Genomic DNA, 19027 nt, shown 5'->3' with positions numbered 1-19027 from the left:
GAAAAAATGGATTGAAAGGGAGAGAGAAATAGGAGTGATGGGGAAAGAAGACTGGGGTCTTGAGCCACCCCATTAGTCACTACAGCTCAGTTTTCAATGTGTTCATGTGCAGCTGCAGCATCACATGGTTGAGTGGGTCAGGAATACTGGAACAGTGAAGAACAACAAAGGCTGGTTTCACTTGACAAATGGAAAGATGGAATGAAATTATTTGTTTCCATTCTACACTTATTCTTTTAAACTTGAGTTGGAGCAGTCAAGTAAAATATTATTTCCCTTTATCACTGATAGTTTATTAGCAACATGCCAACTGTTCATGTTTTAAATGGGCAGTCAGTGTTTCAATCCAGTGTTGGCTTGTCTGTGTTTGCATCTGAAGATCAGCAGGGATTCAAACCTTATCCCATGAGCCATCATGGTTCTTTTGTAAGGTGCATGCACCGCTGCTTCCTGTGACTCCTGCACTAAATGGGACAGATCTAAGTGAGGATCGAGATTGGACCTCCTCTGTGGAGTGACTGTAAGTAAGGCAGGGGCTACAGCTTTAAAGTTAAATTGCTGCATGGCTAATGCAAATTTATTCTTTATTATATAATTGCATGCTATAGACTGTATTTAGGGGTCTTTTTGAATTGTCAGCTTTTTTGAGTTATATCAACTTTTTTGAAGGCATTAGTCAATTTTTGTTTTTTTTTTGGTTGGCATGTATGCACACACCTCACAGCTATGAATGTCATCATCACTAGCGGATACAGCGACAGTTTTTTAAAATTGGCAGTTTTTCTGAAGTACAGAGCATCACTGACAAACTCTCCATGCAGCCATTTGTGTGCTCACCACCAACCATATGGTAACTGGAAAGGCTACTCGTCAAAGTGCAAATAGTTCAGACCACTGCAAAAAAAATGCAACTCAATGTACAGTTCCCAGGGACTTTTGATGATGCTTTTATTCTGAGACATAGCCCTTTGAAAGAGGAAAGAAGATTGAAGCTATGGGCTCTGCAGTGTAACCATGCCTGATGACACCTCTGCACAACTCCTGTACAGCTACAACAAAGTGCATGTGCAAAGCAGGGCCTTCATTGCCGTGCTAAAGCAACATTTTAGATCCTTGGACTGATCAATATATACAGAGAAAGCCTGGTGCTTCAGAATATTGCTGTGGACAGAGGGCTCGCATATCGCCATGGACCACAGGGCTCACTGCAACAATATGCTACATACTGTATAATATTGCCATGGATAGTGGGCTCACCATTGACTGAAGAAAGAGCTGCCAGCTTGGACAACTACAAACATAGCACTGTTATATACCACCCTTGTTTGGCTTTTGAAATGTACCGCAGTTAAGTTAAGCTACGTACTTGAGTTAATTTAAGTGACAGTTTAGTAACCCTCTCAGAATTTACCTTGATAAAGAACCCCATTAGATGGTTTATAATAAATGTTCCTACAATGGACTATGCCATCAGTAAACCAATAGTGAAATAAGTTGCGAGTTTAATGATATTTCAATATGTGACAAAACTGTAATCGCACTGTTAACTGAAATGCCATGAATACTTTGCCCTCTTCTCATTTTTAAATTTATTTCTCGGGATGTGGATGTCGCTAGTAAGGCCCACATTTAACCAATGCTAATTGACATGTAAGAAGTTAACACAAAATAGTTTTCAGGTTCAAGCATTACCCAGTATTTGTGATAGCCTTATTGCATTGATCATTTAACCAATAAGGTATTAGAGCACACTGAATCTACAATTATTATAACCATTAGTTTTTATTTTCATTACTTACAGTGAGACTGCCGCAAGGCTCCAGCACAATTGGAACGGACATCTTGCCTTGCAGATTTAGCTTGGTGAGATAGAATAGCTTTTCACCAACAATCCTTTCTTTTTTCATGCGACGTATACTGTAGAGCCTAAATCGCACTGCATAATTACCAATCATCTCAGACTCAATGCGATTAAACTTAAAGGCCTCTGTGAAGACAGGGCTAGGCCCTCGTTGGACACTTGTTTTTGATCTTTGTTTCTTTGTGGGAAGAAGCACAAGATGTACTTGCCACGAGCTGTTGCCAGTTCGGTTGTGTGTTGGAATGTCTGTAACAGCTGTTACTGTTACCATAAGTTTCTGTGCTTGTGAGTCATAATCAAAAGTGACATCCAGTGTGCCATACTTTGATACAGGTTCTGGATCATAAGGTTTTGGTAGCTGTGCAGAAGATCCTCTAGCTGACATGTCCTATGGAACATAAAAAAGATTAAATAAATACAAATAACTTCAACTCTTTTTGGCATAGATAATGCCTCTCTTCCCTCCAATAAAAATATCAACTCTATAATCTCTGTGTTTCCAGTAAGACAGTGCACTATGCTGTTGCATGTGAACTACTCGACTGTGCTAAGATATCCAGCAAAAGCTTAATGTTCATAAGCTAATTATTTTAACCCTGTGGATGTGACTAGCTCTTCTTATTGACAGAAACAATACTAAATCATGTTAAGAAGCATGATTTCTCATAATATACATTATTTGAATTTGAATTATTTACTTAAGTAAACTAATACTAAGTTTAATTTATGTGAACAGCTGGGCAGAAGGTTGTAGGTACAGAGGTAAAGTAACACTTCAGAGACACCTGAAAAGGAGGACTGAAAGTACAAGTAACTTTACAGATTCAATCACTGAATGCTTCTTAAGACAACATATGAAACAAAGTACTAGAGTAGACGCTATAACGCATTTTCCTCTTTTCAGTGCACCTAGAACCTATCTCTCTCTTCAGTAATGCATGCCCCATCAGATCTGTTCAATGCCTTAAGATCCCCATACTTTCAGCCCCCATCTTCCCTCCAGTGCTAACAGCACCCATCTCCACCCTCTACAATCCTACAAGCCCTCTTTCTCCTTAGTGCTCACAGACCCCATCCGGCCCTCATTGCTTCCACAACCCAGTCTAATTCTGAGTGCTCCCATGCCTCATCTACCCCCAGAATTCCCATCCCCCAAGTACCTTCTTACTCGTACACCCAGCCTTCTTCAATGCTCACAGGTCTCCCATGCTCCAAGCTCCCAATACTCTGTCAGCGCACTGCACACTCAGCTTCTTCAGTTCTCTTAGACACACATCCTCCTGAATCCTCTCAGTCTGTAGGCCTTCTCCTAAGTGTACTTTAGAACTCCTCTCTACAACTTCCTCTTCCCATTGATTGCCATAGCTATCTCCAATCTGGTACATGTTACCACTCATCTTACTGCCTAACATAGGCCTTAAAAAAAAAGTAAGGGTTAGATTCTGAGTACATCAGTAAAGGAATATGTATGAGTACTATACAGAGACATTGGAGACATACCAAAGAGGGGAAAAGAACTTACAGAAACAGTGTGACAGAAACCATGAGAAAACAAGACTGAAACAGAAAGATATAGAGGTGATTTTGGTATCCGGTGTCCAGTGGGCAAGTGGTGGACAGGGCATCTGCTCTGCTTGTCTGAAGTAATGAAACATGCAGATGACGAGGCATTATCAATTAGCAACGGCGCAAAAGGAAAAGGACTTGGGAATGATTACTATTTATTCACTACAAGTCTCTAATCAATGTAAACCTGTTATCAAGGCTAATTATACACTGGAATGATTTCAAAGATATTTGATTAAGTCAAATCGAATATTGAAACCTTTTATAAATCAGTGATAAGTCACATCTGAAAAATTGGATGCTATTTTGGGCATTAATCCTTGATAATAGCAACTGCACCTCAAAAATAAGTCATTGATTGTGAAGCACTTTGAAACATCCTGGGTATGTGTAATTTCTTCTTTCTTAAGGACATTGATATGTTGGGGATGCTTCAGAGAAAGGCAAAGAGGATGATTCTGGGACTCAAGGTTCTAAGTTATGAGACCCACAGAACTGAACTTTTGGGTTAGAAAAAATGACTTAGATGGACATAGAAACATAGAAAATAGGAACAGGAGTAGGTCATTTGGCCCTTCGAGCCTGCTCCACCATTCAATATGATCATGGCTGATCCTCTATCTCAATACCATATTCCCGCTCTCTCCCCTTGATGCCTTTTGTGTCTAGAAATTTATCTATCTCCTTCTTAAATATATTCAGTGACTTGGCCTCCACAGCCTTCTGTGGTAGAGAATTCCACAGGTTCACCACCCTCTGAGTGAAGAAATTACTCCTCATCTCAGTCCTAAATATCCTACCCAGTATTCTGAGACTGTGACCCCTCGTTCTAGACCCCCCCAGCCAGGGGAAACATCCTCCCTGCATCCAGTCTGTCTAGCCCTGTCAGAATTTTATATGTTTCAATGAGATCCCCTCTCATTCTTCTAAACTCGAGTGAATACAGGCCAAGTCGACCCAATCTCTCCTCATATGACAGTCCTGCCATCCCAGGAATCAGTCTGGTGAACCTTCGCTGCACTCCCTCTATGGCAAGTATATCCTTTCTTAGGTAAAGAGACCAAAACTGCTCACAATACTCCAGGTGTGGTCTCACCAAGGCCCTGTATAACTGCAGTAAGACATCCTTGCTCCTGTACATGATTTAGGTCTCTGAAATGCTGAACAGCATCAATAATGTGAACTGTAAGCAAGCTGTTAACTTAAATCTTGAATGGTAAACTGGAGGATACAAAAAGAAATGAGTAAATCCCAAGCAAGATGAGAATTTAGCAATTTTTCTCTCACGGAATGTGATATGTGAAAGCAGCAAAAGTTGTTGATTAATTCTTTCAAAAAAATAATTTGGTAAATATCTAGTTAGGAATGGGATTTGAGACTATAAGGGTAGAAAGAGATAGAGATAATCAAATACGCCAATGGAAACCAGTGAATCCATGGAAGTCCATAAAATTGTATGGAACAAAAAAGGCCATTTGACCAATGAAATCCATTCCTTCCATCATGTAGAATTTGCCAATTGTCTCTCTGGACCCCTTAAAGGTAATTCAATTAAACTCCATATTATATATCTAACCTTACAAACAACATTAATATTGCTTGACTTGTTATTTTCTGTGGGATTATTTAGGCAACAGTGCAGTTCTGAGCATCCCATTATAAGAATGATATTTTGTAAAAACAATGGAAATGGTACAGCATATATTCATTAGGATATTACCTGCTGTGCAGAAAAATTTGAGAAGCTAGGGCTTTTTTCCCTAAAGCGAAAATGGTTAAGAGGTGTCTTAAAAAAGGCCATCAAGATTATGAAGGATTATAATAAGGAAAATAGTTGACAACTATTCAACAACAAACTGGTTGATAAAACAGTTACAAAGAGAGCACAAATTTAAGATACGTCTTCAGCACTGAAAAGGTGAACAATGTTGTGTTTCTGATGTACACAGGAGATTCTTGAATACTTTATGGACACAGATAGGATTGTTACATTGATTATATCAGACAACAATGAAAGGAAATGCATAATCTGGGACAGTACAATATCTATGGAAGCAATTCACTCTCCTAATCCCCATTAGATTATAAAACTTAAATTAAATAACCCAAAGAGAATATTTTCCAAGGTTTATTTTAGAAAAATAATTTGTAGATGCTTATGGGCCCATCCAGACCCATAAATCAAAAACAATTATATTGCATCAATTGAAAATATCAAGCTATCTTAAATTGGATACAATTATAGGTTAGATGCAGCATAGATACACCATTACACAATCCCAATAATACGCCTCAATCCCCAAAAAATGATCTGCAGTCCCTACTACCCCTACATGATATAATTAGGAACAGGACTGAACCTGTCAAAATCCATTTCATTTAGGATATCCAACAGTCAGCAGGAAGAGGAGGTTTTTGTTTCATCTCTCTAATTTAGATTGGAATCAAAGTCCCAGAGGTGAAAGGGTGAAAGCAAAAGCTTTCAGTAAATCTTACTTTGGTCAAAATAACGACTTAATCATTTTTTCTTTGCCAAACTTTCTATATTTACTCCCAATTATAAGAATAATAAACATGATTTATGCAGAATTTGTCAGAACTACATTTTTACTGAATGAAACTTTAAATAAGATTTTAACCCAAGATTATTCCAGTCTTTCCAATTCTTCAGACCTGTTGGGTCAAATGACCTAGACTTACTCGGGTTGCTAAGCTTGTTGTCTGGTTATAATATTTCAGAAGATGGATAAAACACAACTTGTCCCATGTAAACTGCAAAATGGTTAAGGTTCATAATTTTAAAAAATGTTCTCCAGTAACATTAGATAATTGACCAGAAGTAATCTTCACATAGTTAATTTTGTATTTAAAATAAAACCTGAATAGGTAATCAAGTAAACACATTTGGTCAAAAATACAGATAATTTGAAATTCAGTAGACAAAACAAGATCTACTTAATTGTTGTTCATTATTTCCACGTCGGTACACTGTAATCCTATTTACTGTGGTTTTACGCAATGCTGGCTGTATTAACTTTGTAACCTTCTACAATTTACAGCTGTATAGCAATCGTCTCCAGGATTATGACAGATGTTAACTGATGTGTCTGATGTTTCAGCAAAGCACTGGGGTTATCTCTGCCTTCTTCCTTATCACTGTGTACAGCAACATGCAAGGGAGTAACTACATCCACAATCACATTCCTGCTCCCAGATGAATTAATAAATCCTATCTTTACAAAAATGCCAATCAGTGTACCCTGGAGCTTAATATGAATATTATACTGTTGTACCACAGCATTGCTGCAAGCTGCTGTATCCAGTTCAGCATCAGAAATAGGTAAGTCTAAAGCTGCTAAATTTAATATACTCCTTTAAGTACTCCTTTTTATTTGTTTTGCAATTTAATTTATTTTGCAATAAACTTTGTATCACCAGGTTATTTTGGAATTATTTTATTCACATTACAAACAATTGACTCTATAATCTTTTGAATCAGCAAAGGTTAATAGATGATCCTAAATAGCACATTTATGAGATTACATTGTTACTGAACATTAATATATAACATCAAACCTCATGAATGAAGCAGCTGTGACAAGACTATAATATCACACATAAATGCTGAGTAACAATGGCATTGGTGTGGGGATCTGGTGCTTTGGTGTAGTTGTGCATAGTACTGCAGGATGATAAATATGGGTTTGTGCTCATGATTCCCTATAAGTCATGTTCCTATCTATTAATGTCATTTAAAGAGCCACTGAGCAGAGACGAGGCAGTTCTATAAAGAGACGGAGGAAAAAATGTACCATTCATTGATAACCCCCTACTGCGCACTACAGGACTGGAAAACATTATCAATGAGAAGGTAAGAATTTCCAACCATAGTGTAAGATAATATATCAAACTTTACCAAGAAGAGTGGTCTCATGGATCTCCAAGTGCTCTTCCCACACTTTTTATTATAGTTTTTTTTTAATCCCTCCTTAGGTTCCTCTCACCCCCCTTGTGAAAGATGGAGAGCGTGGCTAGAATCAAGCATTGGCAATGCTGCTGTGCAACTAGTACAAAGAAACTGCATGTGAGAACTATGGTGAGGCTGTCCTCTGATTTTTCCTCCCTCACTGTGGGATAGCACTCTGCCTCTGCTTGGTCCTGTCCTTGAACAACCTGCATGAGATCAGGAAGTCAGTAAAATAAGGATTTCAGACATGATCCCACATCCTACAGCATCCCTATTGGTACTTCAGCAAGCTGTCTCTTTGGACTACTTGATTCTATGTGATGAAAACATTGTGGAGGCTCAACTACCAAACTTTCCTGTGTGATATCACATGATAACAAATTTTCAAATATTTCATGTGATTTTCAATTACAAGCTGAGCAGTAGAATAATTCAAAAAGAATTGTACATTTTTGCCATGTACACAAGTAATAGAAAGCTCATTCTAAAATCCTATTACAAACATTGCCAGCAATAAGGGTGAAAAGCAAAAACACATAAAGAAAGACCTCAGCATCAGAAAAAAAGACTCGAAAATCAGAAAAACTAATCCTATATGAAGTTATTTTCTTCTGGGAACACAAGAATATTTAGAAAAAAGAATAAGGTTATTTGTCCCTTTTTTATAGATCAACTCTATTTACCCCATTTTCTTATATCTCTCAATCCACTCTTTCACCAGTTACCAATCTAATACTGCATGTGTATAAAACAGTTTAATTTTATTTTTGCGCCATTAATAAAAACAAGATTATTTCTTTTGTTGTGCTTCTACAACCTATTTGATTTATCAAATTTTCAAATATTTACCCACAAGAGCAACTGTGAAAAAGAAGACATTTAAATAAACTGGGATCATCCATTAAAATAATTTTATTTAGGCAACTAACATTTATTAAAAAATAACCGTTGTATTATGAATAATTTTAGGAATCCACAGTATTTTCAATGGGATATGCCTGGATTTGTAAGAAATGAGTCAATGGTTAGATATTTTGCTTTGTTTGCCATTTCCCAGATGGTGGAAGATAGCAAAGACCAAGCAGCTATGTAAGAAGAATAGATTAAAGACGGAGAAACTGAAGACAAGCAATAAATCAGTAAACATGTGCGTAGCACATTTAGGAAAATTAGTTACACCAGCATGTTTTTATTTGGGGTTATGTGAAATGATCTAACAAGGGTGGCAATATATTAAGGTCTTCCAATGCCCGATAATGAAATATACAAGACAGTAACTAAACTGAGATGTTTGAGGATATCACAAAACCCAAGTCGGATACAATTGCCTTGTATCTCACTGCCAACCATTTTCTCATTGATATACATGTAGTTTTATATATATTACATTTATTTAAGTATACATATACATTTAATATGCAGACCATCCAGTTAATATTGTAATATTAAGCTGTTTTGAGTTGTTTATTAGTGCACAGCTAGCTGTCTGGGTTGAGGCCTGTATGTATCAGATGATGCTTAAACGTGCTGTGTTAAGCTTAGAATGGTGTTGTCCAATACATTAGCAATGATCCACATGTGGCTAATTGGGAATTCAGATGTGGCTAATTGCATTTTTGATTAGTAAATAAAAAATAGATACCGTCGTTGGGCATGTGACTTCAATACTCATATTGGCATTGAGTATGCATATGTACTTTATCTTTTTTGTTGGTAAAATGGTAAGATGAAAAGCAGAGTGCGCGAGTGATTTTTGACTGTTGTGTGTGACTTACTTCCTTGGTTACTGCTTATTGGTTATCTACTAAAATGGTGTGTAACATGGGTGAAACCGCCAGACTTCAGCACCATGGAATCACCAGCAACATTATATAGAGAGGGGAGCAGTGATCATGGTCAGCTCAACCAATCAGAATAACCATTCCAGGCCAGCAGAAGAAAGCAAGCCCAATAACAGCAGCTCCAACAGGGCACATCATGGTAGAGGGCAAGCAGCATCCAACTGTGTTCTGGATGGAGAGCAGGGTTGGGTCAGGGACTGGCGCGTCTCGTTGTGCAAGTCAACATTCTCGGCATTAACTCTGACAAAGTCAAAGTACTGCTCACAACTGGTAGACAAAAACTTAGAAGCTGCACTAAGATGTGGTGTGTCTGATAGATCATGCCAGAATTCCAAACTTTGGTGAAAGAGAAAGACTGCAGAGTTTAGCACTGAATGGTAGCAGATGATTGTTAAGTAAATATACACCAGTATTGTGTGTATGGCGTTTTCTACTAAAATGAGTACATGTTGCTAAAAAGGTGTCGCTGTAACCACGCCTGTGGCTAGTCAGCAACACTGGCTTAGAATCACAGAAATTTCTGTGCAGAAGAAGGCCATTTGGCCCATCAGGCCTATGAATGGTGCTACCTCTAAATCAAAGCTAACTAATCCAATCCAACTTCCCTCTCCATCCCATATCTTTTAATAGTTTTCTTCTTCAAAGATCAAAAATTGTTCTGATTTCAGTGTAGCGACGCCATAAACATGTTCTTTGTAATTCATTGACGATGTCACTATGCATAGCGGCCAGAGCAACTCTTTTCCCACCTGTTTATATAATTCCCTTTTAAATATAGTTACTGAATCAGCTTCAATAGCCACTCCATATTCCAATAAACCTTCGTTGGAAAACAATCTTTTAAGTTCCCCTTTAATGTTTTTGGTACTAATAATAATCTTACGCCTCCTTCTTACTGATTCACCAACCACAGGAAATATTGGCCAGAAATTTCCTCGGAGATGCTCCTACTCCACCGCTATAACTTTGCTGGAAGTGCAGCGGAAGCCCTGTTTACACGCATTAATGGTGTTTCTGCTGTATTTATGGTAAGGTTACGAAGGCAGAGTGAAGCAGCTCTGAGGAAATTCCTGTCCATTCTTTCACTATTTAATCTAAAAAACCCTTCGATAATTTTGAACATTTCTGCTGGATCCCTGCTTAACCTTCAGTTTAAAAGCGGGGGGGCGGAGGGGGGAGAAAGGGAATTCAGTTTGGTTGCTAGGTTCAGCCCTATCTTTTTAATGATTGAAAATGCAAGAGGAGATGAAATATATAAACAAATGGACAGCAAGACACTACAGAGCTATATGAAGTTAAAGAATCTGCTTAACTCAAAGAAGGATGGATATGTGAGGGTAACAATACAATGAGGTCTTTCAATTTAAAATCATTGCGACTCCCGTAATTATTACGGATACTTGAAGAGTAAAATAACTCGATAAACCAGGAGTAAATCTCCATTCCTATTACCTCTGGACTGAGGATGGCAGTGCTGTCGCTGGGAACATCCTCCTCGTATCCTTTGTGGTGGTAGCTCTCAGTCTCATGCCCTACACTTCCCTCGCTAGGGCACTTACTGTATGAACAGCGTGGACTGTTGCAATCTGCACTGGAATGAGACAGTTCACACTTGTCATCAAGTTCTGATGGTGTGTACGAGAGATGTGGTGATCCATTATCATCCTGATAGGGGGGAGGTTGAAGTTCATCAAGTGGGGGTGTCCTCCTCATCCTCTGAATACAGTGTTCTAATTAGAATATAACATTATAAATTAATAATAAGCAAATACTTTTTCAACTTACTAATGGAATGGTGTGTCACTAACCAAATGATTAGTTGGCACCCATTTTATTTTACAGAAACATACCGTCTAAACCTTCCAGACTATTCAGTCCTGTTACTCTTTTTCGTATTCTAAACAATTTTAATTAATGTCTAGTAGTTGTTCCATATTTCAGCAATGATGAATGACAAAGTGTGTGTAAATCGGAGCTTTTACTATGCTAGCAATTACTTTGGTATAAGGTGTAATACAGTGCTAAAGTGATCACTGTTATGGAAAAACCCTGACATCCAGTGACCCTTGCTGGAAATGCACATGTGTGATTGTTGGGTAAGGTCAGGTTCAAGCTCAGCAGTGATGTCCTTGCAGCGGAAAAGTCTTCAAATACAAGATGTCAAGATAGTTATGGATGAGGATGATCATTTGGCCCATCTTTATTCATCCATTCAGAAAGACTCATTGTAGCATTCTTAAATGATTCCAGAGTTTTTGCCTCCACTACTCCATGTGGAAGTATATTCCACATGTTGATCGCACTTTGTATGAAGAAGAATTTCCTGATATCTGTCCTAAAATCACCTTTTATTGGTGAATACCCCTTAACTCTACTCCCAGAGTTTAATTTGAAGTAATATTGCAAGTTAACTTTTTCTAGGAATTTAACAATCTTATATATTTCGAAAAATTCACAACTCAAATGCCTCCTTTCTAGGCTGAAAAGTCCAAGTTTCTCCAGTCTTTCTTCAAAACTCAGATGCTTGACACTGGGGATCAGCTTCATGGGGCTTAATTTTAACACTGAAAAATGGGTGGGTTGGGGGTGGGGGGGCATTGAAAATTGCCAGCATTTCAGACCCACCTCCAACCCGCCCATTTCTGTTTCCACCGGGGCGGGAAGAGGGGGGCGATCAACTCGCAGCTAGGAGGTGGGTCGGGCCTTAAAACCTTTCAAGAAGGCTTCGGGCCTCCATTTTTCTGGACTTCCTGATTTCAATCCCAGGAGGCCGTGATTCCTGGGCCTTCTGTTTTACGCCTCGTGAAAGAAGGCGAGAAGGCCCAAGACTAACAGGTAGGTGCCTAGAAAGGCACAGCGTGTGGGCCGGGAGGAGCAGGACTGCTTCCCCCAGGCCTAACAAACCTACCTGTACCGACCCCCAACAATCGCAGACACACGACCCCCGATCGTGGACCCCCCTACTCCTGCTCACGGACCCCCGACCCTGGACCCCCCTTCCCCAATCACGGACCCCCTCCCCCCAATCGCGGACCCCTGGCCCCTGGCCCGCGACCCCGATCCTCCCCCCCACTCCGATCCTCCCACCCCCGACCCCTGATCCTCCCCCCGACTCCGAACCTCCCACCCCCAATCCTCCTCCACGATCGCGGACCCCCGCAATGACCCCCGATCCCAACACCCACCCCATGACTGATCCCCGATCACATCCTCATGACTCACGACCCCCGTGCCAACCTATGCCCCCCATGCCCCCACCCACCCCCATCCATACAAACAAATGCCTACTTGCAGACTTACCTGAAGACGTCCTCTCCCTGGCTGGTCGCCCATCCGACTGAGACCAGCCTGTCACTCAGGCTAGTCAGTCGGACGGGAAACTGACAAAAAAAAAGACCTCCTTACGTCAAAATCGTAAGGACGTCCGGGAAACCCGTATGAATGGGTTTCTCAACCTTAATTTGACCCCCCCCCCCACCCACTTCCCGGCCCAGTTTTAAAATTGAGCCCATGGTTTTTCTTGTACTGCCTCCAGTGCTTCAATGTCTCTCTTATATCTTGGCAATGAGAACTGGACACAGTATTCAAGATGCAATCTAACCAGAGTACCATAGAGTTTGATCATTACCTCCTTTGACTTATATTCTGCTGTTTTGGCTACGGAATTCAACATCCTCATGGCTTTGTTGATTGCTACCTGGGTTTAGCATCGAATCCCTTAAGACTCCCAAGTCTTTTTCAGCTTCATCCTTAGCTATTTCAACACCATTCATGAAGTACGTGTTGTCTAGTTTTCCGCCCTATGTGTAGCACCTTACGCTTAAATTTTATATGCCATTCTTCTGATCATTTATTCTGATATTTGCATATTATGTCCAATTTATCCCGTAATTTCTGATCTGCTACCTCCGATTCCACTGCCCTCTTAGTTTGGTGTCACCTGCAAATTTGGCCACTTTGCATTGAGTATCTGAATCCATGTCATTTATGTAAATTAAAAACAGCATTAGTCCACACTACCGAGCCCTGAGGCACCTCACTCAGTACTTCTCCTCTGACATAACTCTACCAAGTAATCATTGTTCCTATCCTTCAACTAGTTTCTTATCCATTCCAAGTGTTTGCCCTGAATCCCCACAGCTATGATTTTAATTAATAAACTTTTGTATGGCTATATATCAAAAGCCTTTTTGATGTTAACTCAACATTTAGGCTCAGAGATGAAGAATAGCCACTGGGCAAGGTACTGGAACACTGTCAGCGTCCATGGTACTCTAAAACGAGACTCTTAAGAAGCAGAATAAGACAAAAATATTGGAAAAGACACTGATTTGCACACGTCTTATTGTTCATTATTGACAATACTTTTTTCTTGTCAATAATATTTACTTTCTTACCAATTAAATAAGTAAACTCAGTTTAATTACAGTCACACTGCAATGGGAACAAGAGCAAGCAGAGTGAATGGTGAAATTCAAACTGAGTACAGTAAGTAGCTGCACTGGGGTTTTACAACACTGTATCACAGTAATAATCTAACAATGCTTGTGTGCAATAAAGGCCAAATAAATTAAAAATAATTTTTCCTTTCTTATAAGTAATATTACCATAAATTATCAGTCCAATATCGATAATCTATGTAAACATTACCCTGATTTCCTGTGTCATGATTTTTGAGTATTGCTTTCATGCCAACAATTAGAATGGGGAAATCCTATATTAACATTTACTTGTCACGCTGTAAGTTCAAGCCTTCCATGCTGCAACATCATTTTGTTTCTTCACCCAATTTTCCATATTTTTTACCTGATCTTTGGGCAGCTGACCTGTTTCTGGCTGCCTGATTCCAATTTTGATCCTCTAGTCAGGGCCTATCCATTCTCTACCTGCCCTATTTCCTTTCCTCAGTTGTAGTGACTGGCCTTGAACCTAGCACTTGAGCTTATCTGCCTAACCCACTTCCAGCTGCCGACTGGTGTTGAGGCCTCCTCCTGATCCCCCAACCCCTGTTTCATATAGCTGTTAGCAATTGCTGGGCCTCAGGCCTACCACCTCAGGCCTTACACCCGCATCATGACCCATGACCTCCTGACCTCCTACCCACTATCCCCCACCTCTTGTCTTGCTTGCAGCCTTCCTTCCCAATTGGAATTCTTCTCTGAGCTTCTTTCTTCATGCTTCCAGCACCAAAATCTTTTAACAAGAAGAATCCTTTACAACCAGTTGATCTGATTATACTATACAAATATTAACTCTTTAAATACTGTAATAAACTAAAGGTCTTTTTTTAGCTCACTGCTTTTAAACAGCCTTTTAGTTTTTTTTAAACATACTTTTCAAATCAGTGCAGATGGCACAATGAAATCTACCATTGGGAGACAATTTAAATGGTCATAAGGATGGCAAAACAGCCTCTGCATATCTACTCGTCATATGTTAATAGTCTTGAGTATAGTGTGCACTTCCTGTATGCATTACCCTTACTTCAACAATTTTCAGGTAACACTTCGTAACATTTATAATAGGAAAACCCTATGTCAACATTTGCAATGGGAAAACCTTGTGTCAACATTTGTAATAGAAAAATCACATTTATTGATTAACTTAAAGTAAAACAGCAGCAAATCAGACTGAAGAGATAGGAAATGTAAAATTCAAAAGTAGGGTAAGTGGCTAGAAATCTCTCAATGAAAAACTACTAAGGACTTATAAAAATAAACAATCCTAAAGGATCAGTCAGGAAAACCTACTGATATAAAAGAAAAAAAGGTGAACTAACTGAATCACTTTAATGCTTTTTGAAAAACAAAACTGGTTGCCATTTTTTCTCAGTAATTGAAATTTCTGTGTCCAAAATATGGGTTTAAAAAAAAATTTTAAAGTTACCTTTTTCGCAATAATATGATTACATTTATTCACTGGACTGTCCTTTGGGTCTTATACGCCTTCACTAAATTTCCCATTTGAAGAATTCAGCCTTTTCCAAAAGCCTGTACTTGAACTTGATATATTTGTCCAGAGCTGTGACTCTGTTAACTAAAGACAGATCTTGCTGTCTGACCATGTGCAGTATGCACAATTTCCCAGGTTGCATTAATGGTATTTAGCCATCTCCACTGCTGGAATGTTTGTCTTCAGCTTCCAACAATACTTACTTGGTTGAGTTTCAAAATTATCTGAAGAAAAGCTCGAGGAGAAATTGCAAAAGTTCTATTTGGGTAATGCTTATATTAAGATGGTCTCATGGCTGGAAGGGGAGTCCGAAGGCAGCAGATGCTCAAAATTTCTTTGCGCTCCTCTGGGCCCCACTAAGGAAAGATTTTCAACTTAGTTAGTGAGCCTCGCTGGCCTCCCGACAGCTTTACCCGGCGAGGTTACCGCTGCGGGCATCCCACTTGTGTCCGGCTGGAGCCTCATCCTGTTGTTGTTGGAAACCCCAGTGCCTGCTGGTAAGTGGATGAAGTGTCTGACCCCCCGCCCCTGTAAAGAACCAATTTCTAACCCCGCTTCTGACACCTTGGTAAGGGGGCCAATATTTCCTTTTGCTTTGGAGGTCTAGGTTGCTTCCCTGGCCTGGGTCCCCCACCCTCTGCCAGAGCCCACTTGCCTCATCTCACTGGGCATATCCCTGTCCAACTATATACTTAGTCCCCATGAGTTTGTGGATGTTGGAATTCGCTGTGTAGTGAGTCCCAAGCCCTATCCGTGGCTCACCCACAATCACGAATTCTGGAAAAGGACCATATTTGCATAATTTTTTGTTGTTAATGAGGCCCGCACGTACCAGCAGCATGACCCAATTTTGCCCCCAAAATCACTGGTTGAAAATCAGGTGCATTATGAATTAGACACATGCAGCTGTGGACCTGATCTCCCAACCACAGCCTGCAACGCTCCACACCACTGGTGGAGTCTCGAATAATTTAACCCTTTACTGTAATTCCAAAAATCATTTGTCTAGATTTCAGAACACAAAATGCGTAGCAATGTGGGTACCTAATGCCTATGGTACTGGACTAGCCACTCAGCAATCATAACCTTAAATCCCACCATAGCAAGTTGTGAAACTGAATTCAATAAATTTGATATTTTGTGGGCTAGTACCAGAAAAATGATTGTTAGAATGCTGTTGGATTGTTATAGAAACCCAACCAGTTCACTCAGGGAAGCAGAAGCAGAGTGGGAGAGCTCAGGCCGACAGTGGTCTGCGATACTTTTGTGCAACCAGGAGGAACACTCCTGCTCCTCATGGCTCCACAGGAATGTAACTTCTGAAAAGTTTTCTGGCCATTTTTTGTGCAGCCTCCAGTGGTCCTTTTAAGAATTGCAGATTAGGCGGTTCAAGACCTGGAACAACTGGACAGAGCATGTGTGGAGCAAGGTCCGCCTAATAGTACACAATTTTTAATCGGAGTCTTACAGTCGGTGTTAGGACCCCAATTTGCATATGCAAGGGCCTAATGCCTGTTTCAGGCCAGTGCCCTGCATACCTAAACATTGCGGGCTTCCAATGTGGCGGCCAGCACACTTCAGAGGGAGATCAACATGGGAGATTGCAATCTGAAATTCATCTCCCTATTCTTTATTTTACTCCCAAAAAACTAATGAAACGATGTTGAGTTTCTCCCCCATACAGTCCAAAACCACTTACTCAGGTTTTAGTAGGCTATCGGGCCTGTTTAAACCACTGTCTGAATATATAGCCAATAAAATATAAATCTGCCTATCAGATACAACATCCCCTGACTGCAATACTGTTTGATATTCCACAACCTTTGATATGACATGCATTATTTATGGCTCTCTCACTTACAGAGAAAACGGATAAAGCATCCTGTCTATAACATAGCCCTTACTATAAGACATTGGTTGTATTGCTCTTAGCGACTATTATAAAGCAGGTCAGCTGTATGCAGATTTATAACAACTAAGAATTTATTGTAGAAAAGACTATTTATGTGTCCCTCATAGAAACTTTAAAAAAAAAATCCTTCCTTTTAAAGAAAACTTTCCTCCTAAGCAATGTTTTGTAAAGTAGTGAAAAATTAGATTTGCTTCACACTGGTGTACTCACAATTTTGCAGCCTAGCAGAATTCTATATCTGAATCCACCAGCATTATGAGTTTCACTTTTCATCAGCTTTCAGCTATTCCACTAGGCAGTGTCCATATACGGGGAAACATGCTAGCTTGTTCATCCTAACTTGCAGCGTCTCCCTGAGTAAGATCAGCATTGATGTTGAAGTTGTGAGGAGATTTGCTATTGGTCTGTCCAACCTCCCAGTTAAGGAGTTAAAGGAGAATGTAAGAAAGTGAGTTGCTATGACTGAAAGGATTGAGATGACATGTATTCATAAATCCAACTATGATGTATTCTGTATGAATTGCAAAAATGTGAAAGTACATTTCCAGATGGACAAAATATTTCTGAATGGAAATTATAAATGATCAAAACAGTGACCAAAATGGTCAACAGCAACAACAATTTGCACTTTTTATAGCATTCCTCGTATAGAAAAAAATCTTGGCGAGCTTTAGATGAAATGAGGAGGACGCCAAGCAGGAGATGGGAAACATTAAGGGAGGCACCAAAAGCATAGTTGAAGACAAAGGTTTTTAAGAGGCTTTTGGAGAAAGGAATATCAACATAAAGCGGTTTTGGGAAAGTTGCAAAGAGCAAGGGCACAGTGGTGAAAGCTCAACCACTGATAGTGGAGCAGGGGCTGGGGAACAAACAGTAATGCAGTTGGAATAGCAGAGGTGCAAGATGGGACAAGAAATTAGAGAAAATCACTCAATTGAGGTGGGCAAGATTGTGGAGGAATCCAAAGACGATTGGGCACTTTCCAGCAGGAGTCATGAATAGCAATCAGTAGCATGAACCCTAGCTGATTTCCCCCCCTCTCCCAGCTGCAGTGCCCTAAATCCCACCCAGCTAATGTTTGCTAACTCAGCACAGACCAGAGATCAAACTTTGACTTTATTGGTTGGTGTGACTCAGTTCTACACAGGGCAACAAATCACCAACTGACCCAATTGGACAGATGAAATATTTTGATATACTTTAAAAAAATATTCCAGCCATCAAAAAGCCGTCTGAGGCAGTTTATGTATGAATTTAAGTTGAGTAATGAAATACAAATTTTTATCATCTATACTACTTCTTGCCAATTTTATCATCTATTGCTACTTCTTGCCAATTACAGCTCCTCTAGATCCGTCTTTTATTTCTTTACTTGTCCCATTACCACCCTCCTTGCCTTGCACCATCATCCCTTTTGCCATTTATTCACTCCTGCCCTCCACCCTATCAGAGACCTCCCCTTTTGTTCTTTCCTCCTCTCACCTTTGCCTGGCTCTGTATTTGCTTAAAAACTGTTAAATCTTTAACTTCTTCCAGTTCTGACGAAAGATCATCGACCTGAAACGTTGGCCCCGATATTAGGAGGGAGGCGGGTTGGCAGCGGGGGGTCGACTGGGCGCGTGCTTCCAGGTTTCCCGTTGCAGACCTGCGCAGCGGGCGCACTGCACACCCGCATCACAGGCTGTCAGCAGGAGGAGCCCTATTTAAAGGGGCAGTCCTCCAATGCTCCTCCTGCAACAAAGAACCAAATTGGCAGCATGGAGCAGCCCAGAGGCAAGGCTGCTCCAAGATTCTCAGACTCCTCACTCCAGGTGCTGCTCGATGGGGTCAGGAGGAGGAGGGAAATGTTTTTCCCAGCGGACGGGAGGAAGTGGCCTGCCTCTGCCACCAAGAAGGCCTGGCTCGAGGTGGCAGAGGAGGTCACCAGC

The 19027-nt window shown here is 40.2% G+C and overlaps 1 protein-coding gene across 2 annotated transcripts in view; it reads right to left on the bottom strand.

Moving 5' to 3' along the window:
* syt14a (synaptotagmin XIVa) overlaps positions 1 to 19027 on the bottom strand; it is a 104172-nt gene that overhangs the window by 25076 nt on the left and 60069 nt on the right. Inside the window, exons 3-4 of one of the 2 annotated variants that reach the window (XM_067988313.1) lie at positions 10688 to 10965; positions 1800 to 2249 (exon numbers count right to left, since the gene is read on the bottom strand). In XM_067988313.1, coding sequence (XP_067844414.1) covers positions 1800 to 2249; positions 10688 to 10965 — 728 coding nt within the window. Of the gene's footprint in view, positions 1 to 1763; positions 2250 to 10687; positions 10966 to 19027 lie in introns of those variants that run through there. The other variant, XM_067988312.1, reaches the window with a different exon arrangement.

This window comes from Heptranchias perlo, chromosome 8 (assembly GCF_035084215.1).
Source record: "Heptranchias perlo isolate sHepPer1 chromosome 8, sHepPer1.hap1, whole genome shotgun sequence".
NCBI lineage: Eukaryota > Metazoa > Chordata > Chondrichthyes > Hexanchiformes > Hexanchidae > Heptranchias > Heptranchias perlo.
Note: the sequence above shows the minus strand (reverse complement) of the source record. Positions and strands in the feature narration are given on the sequence as shown.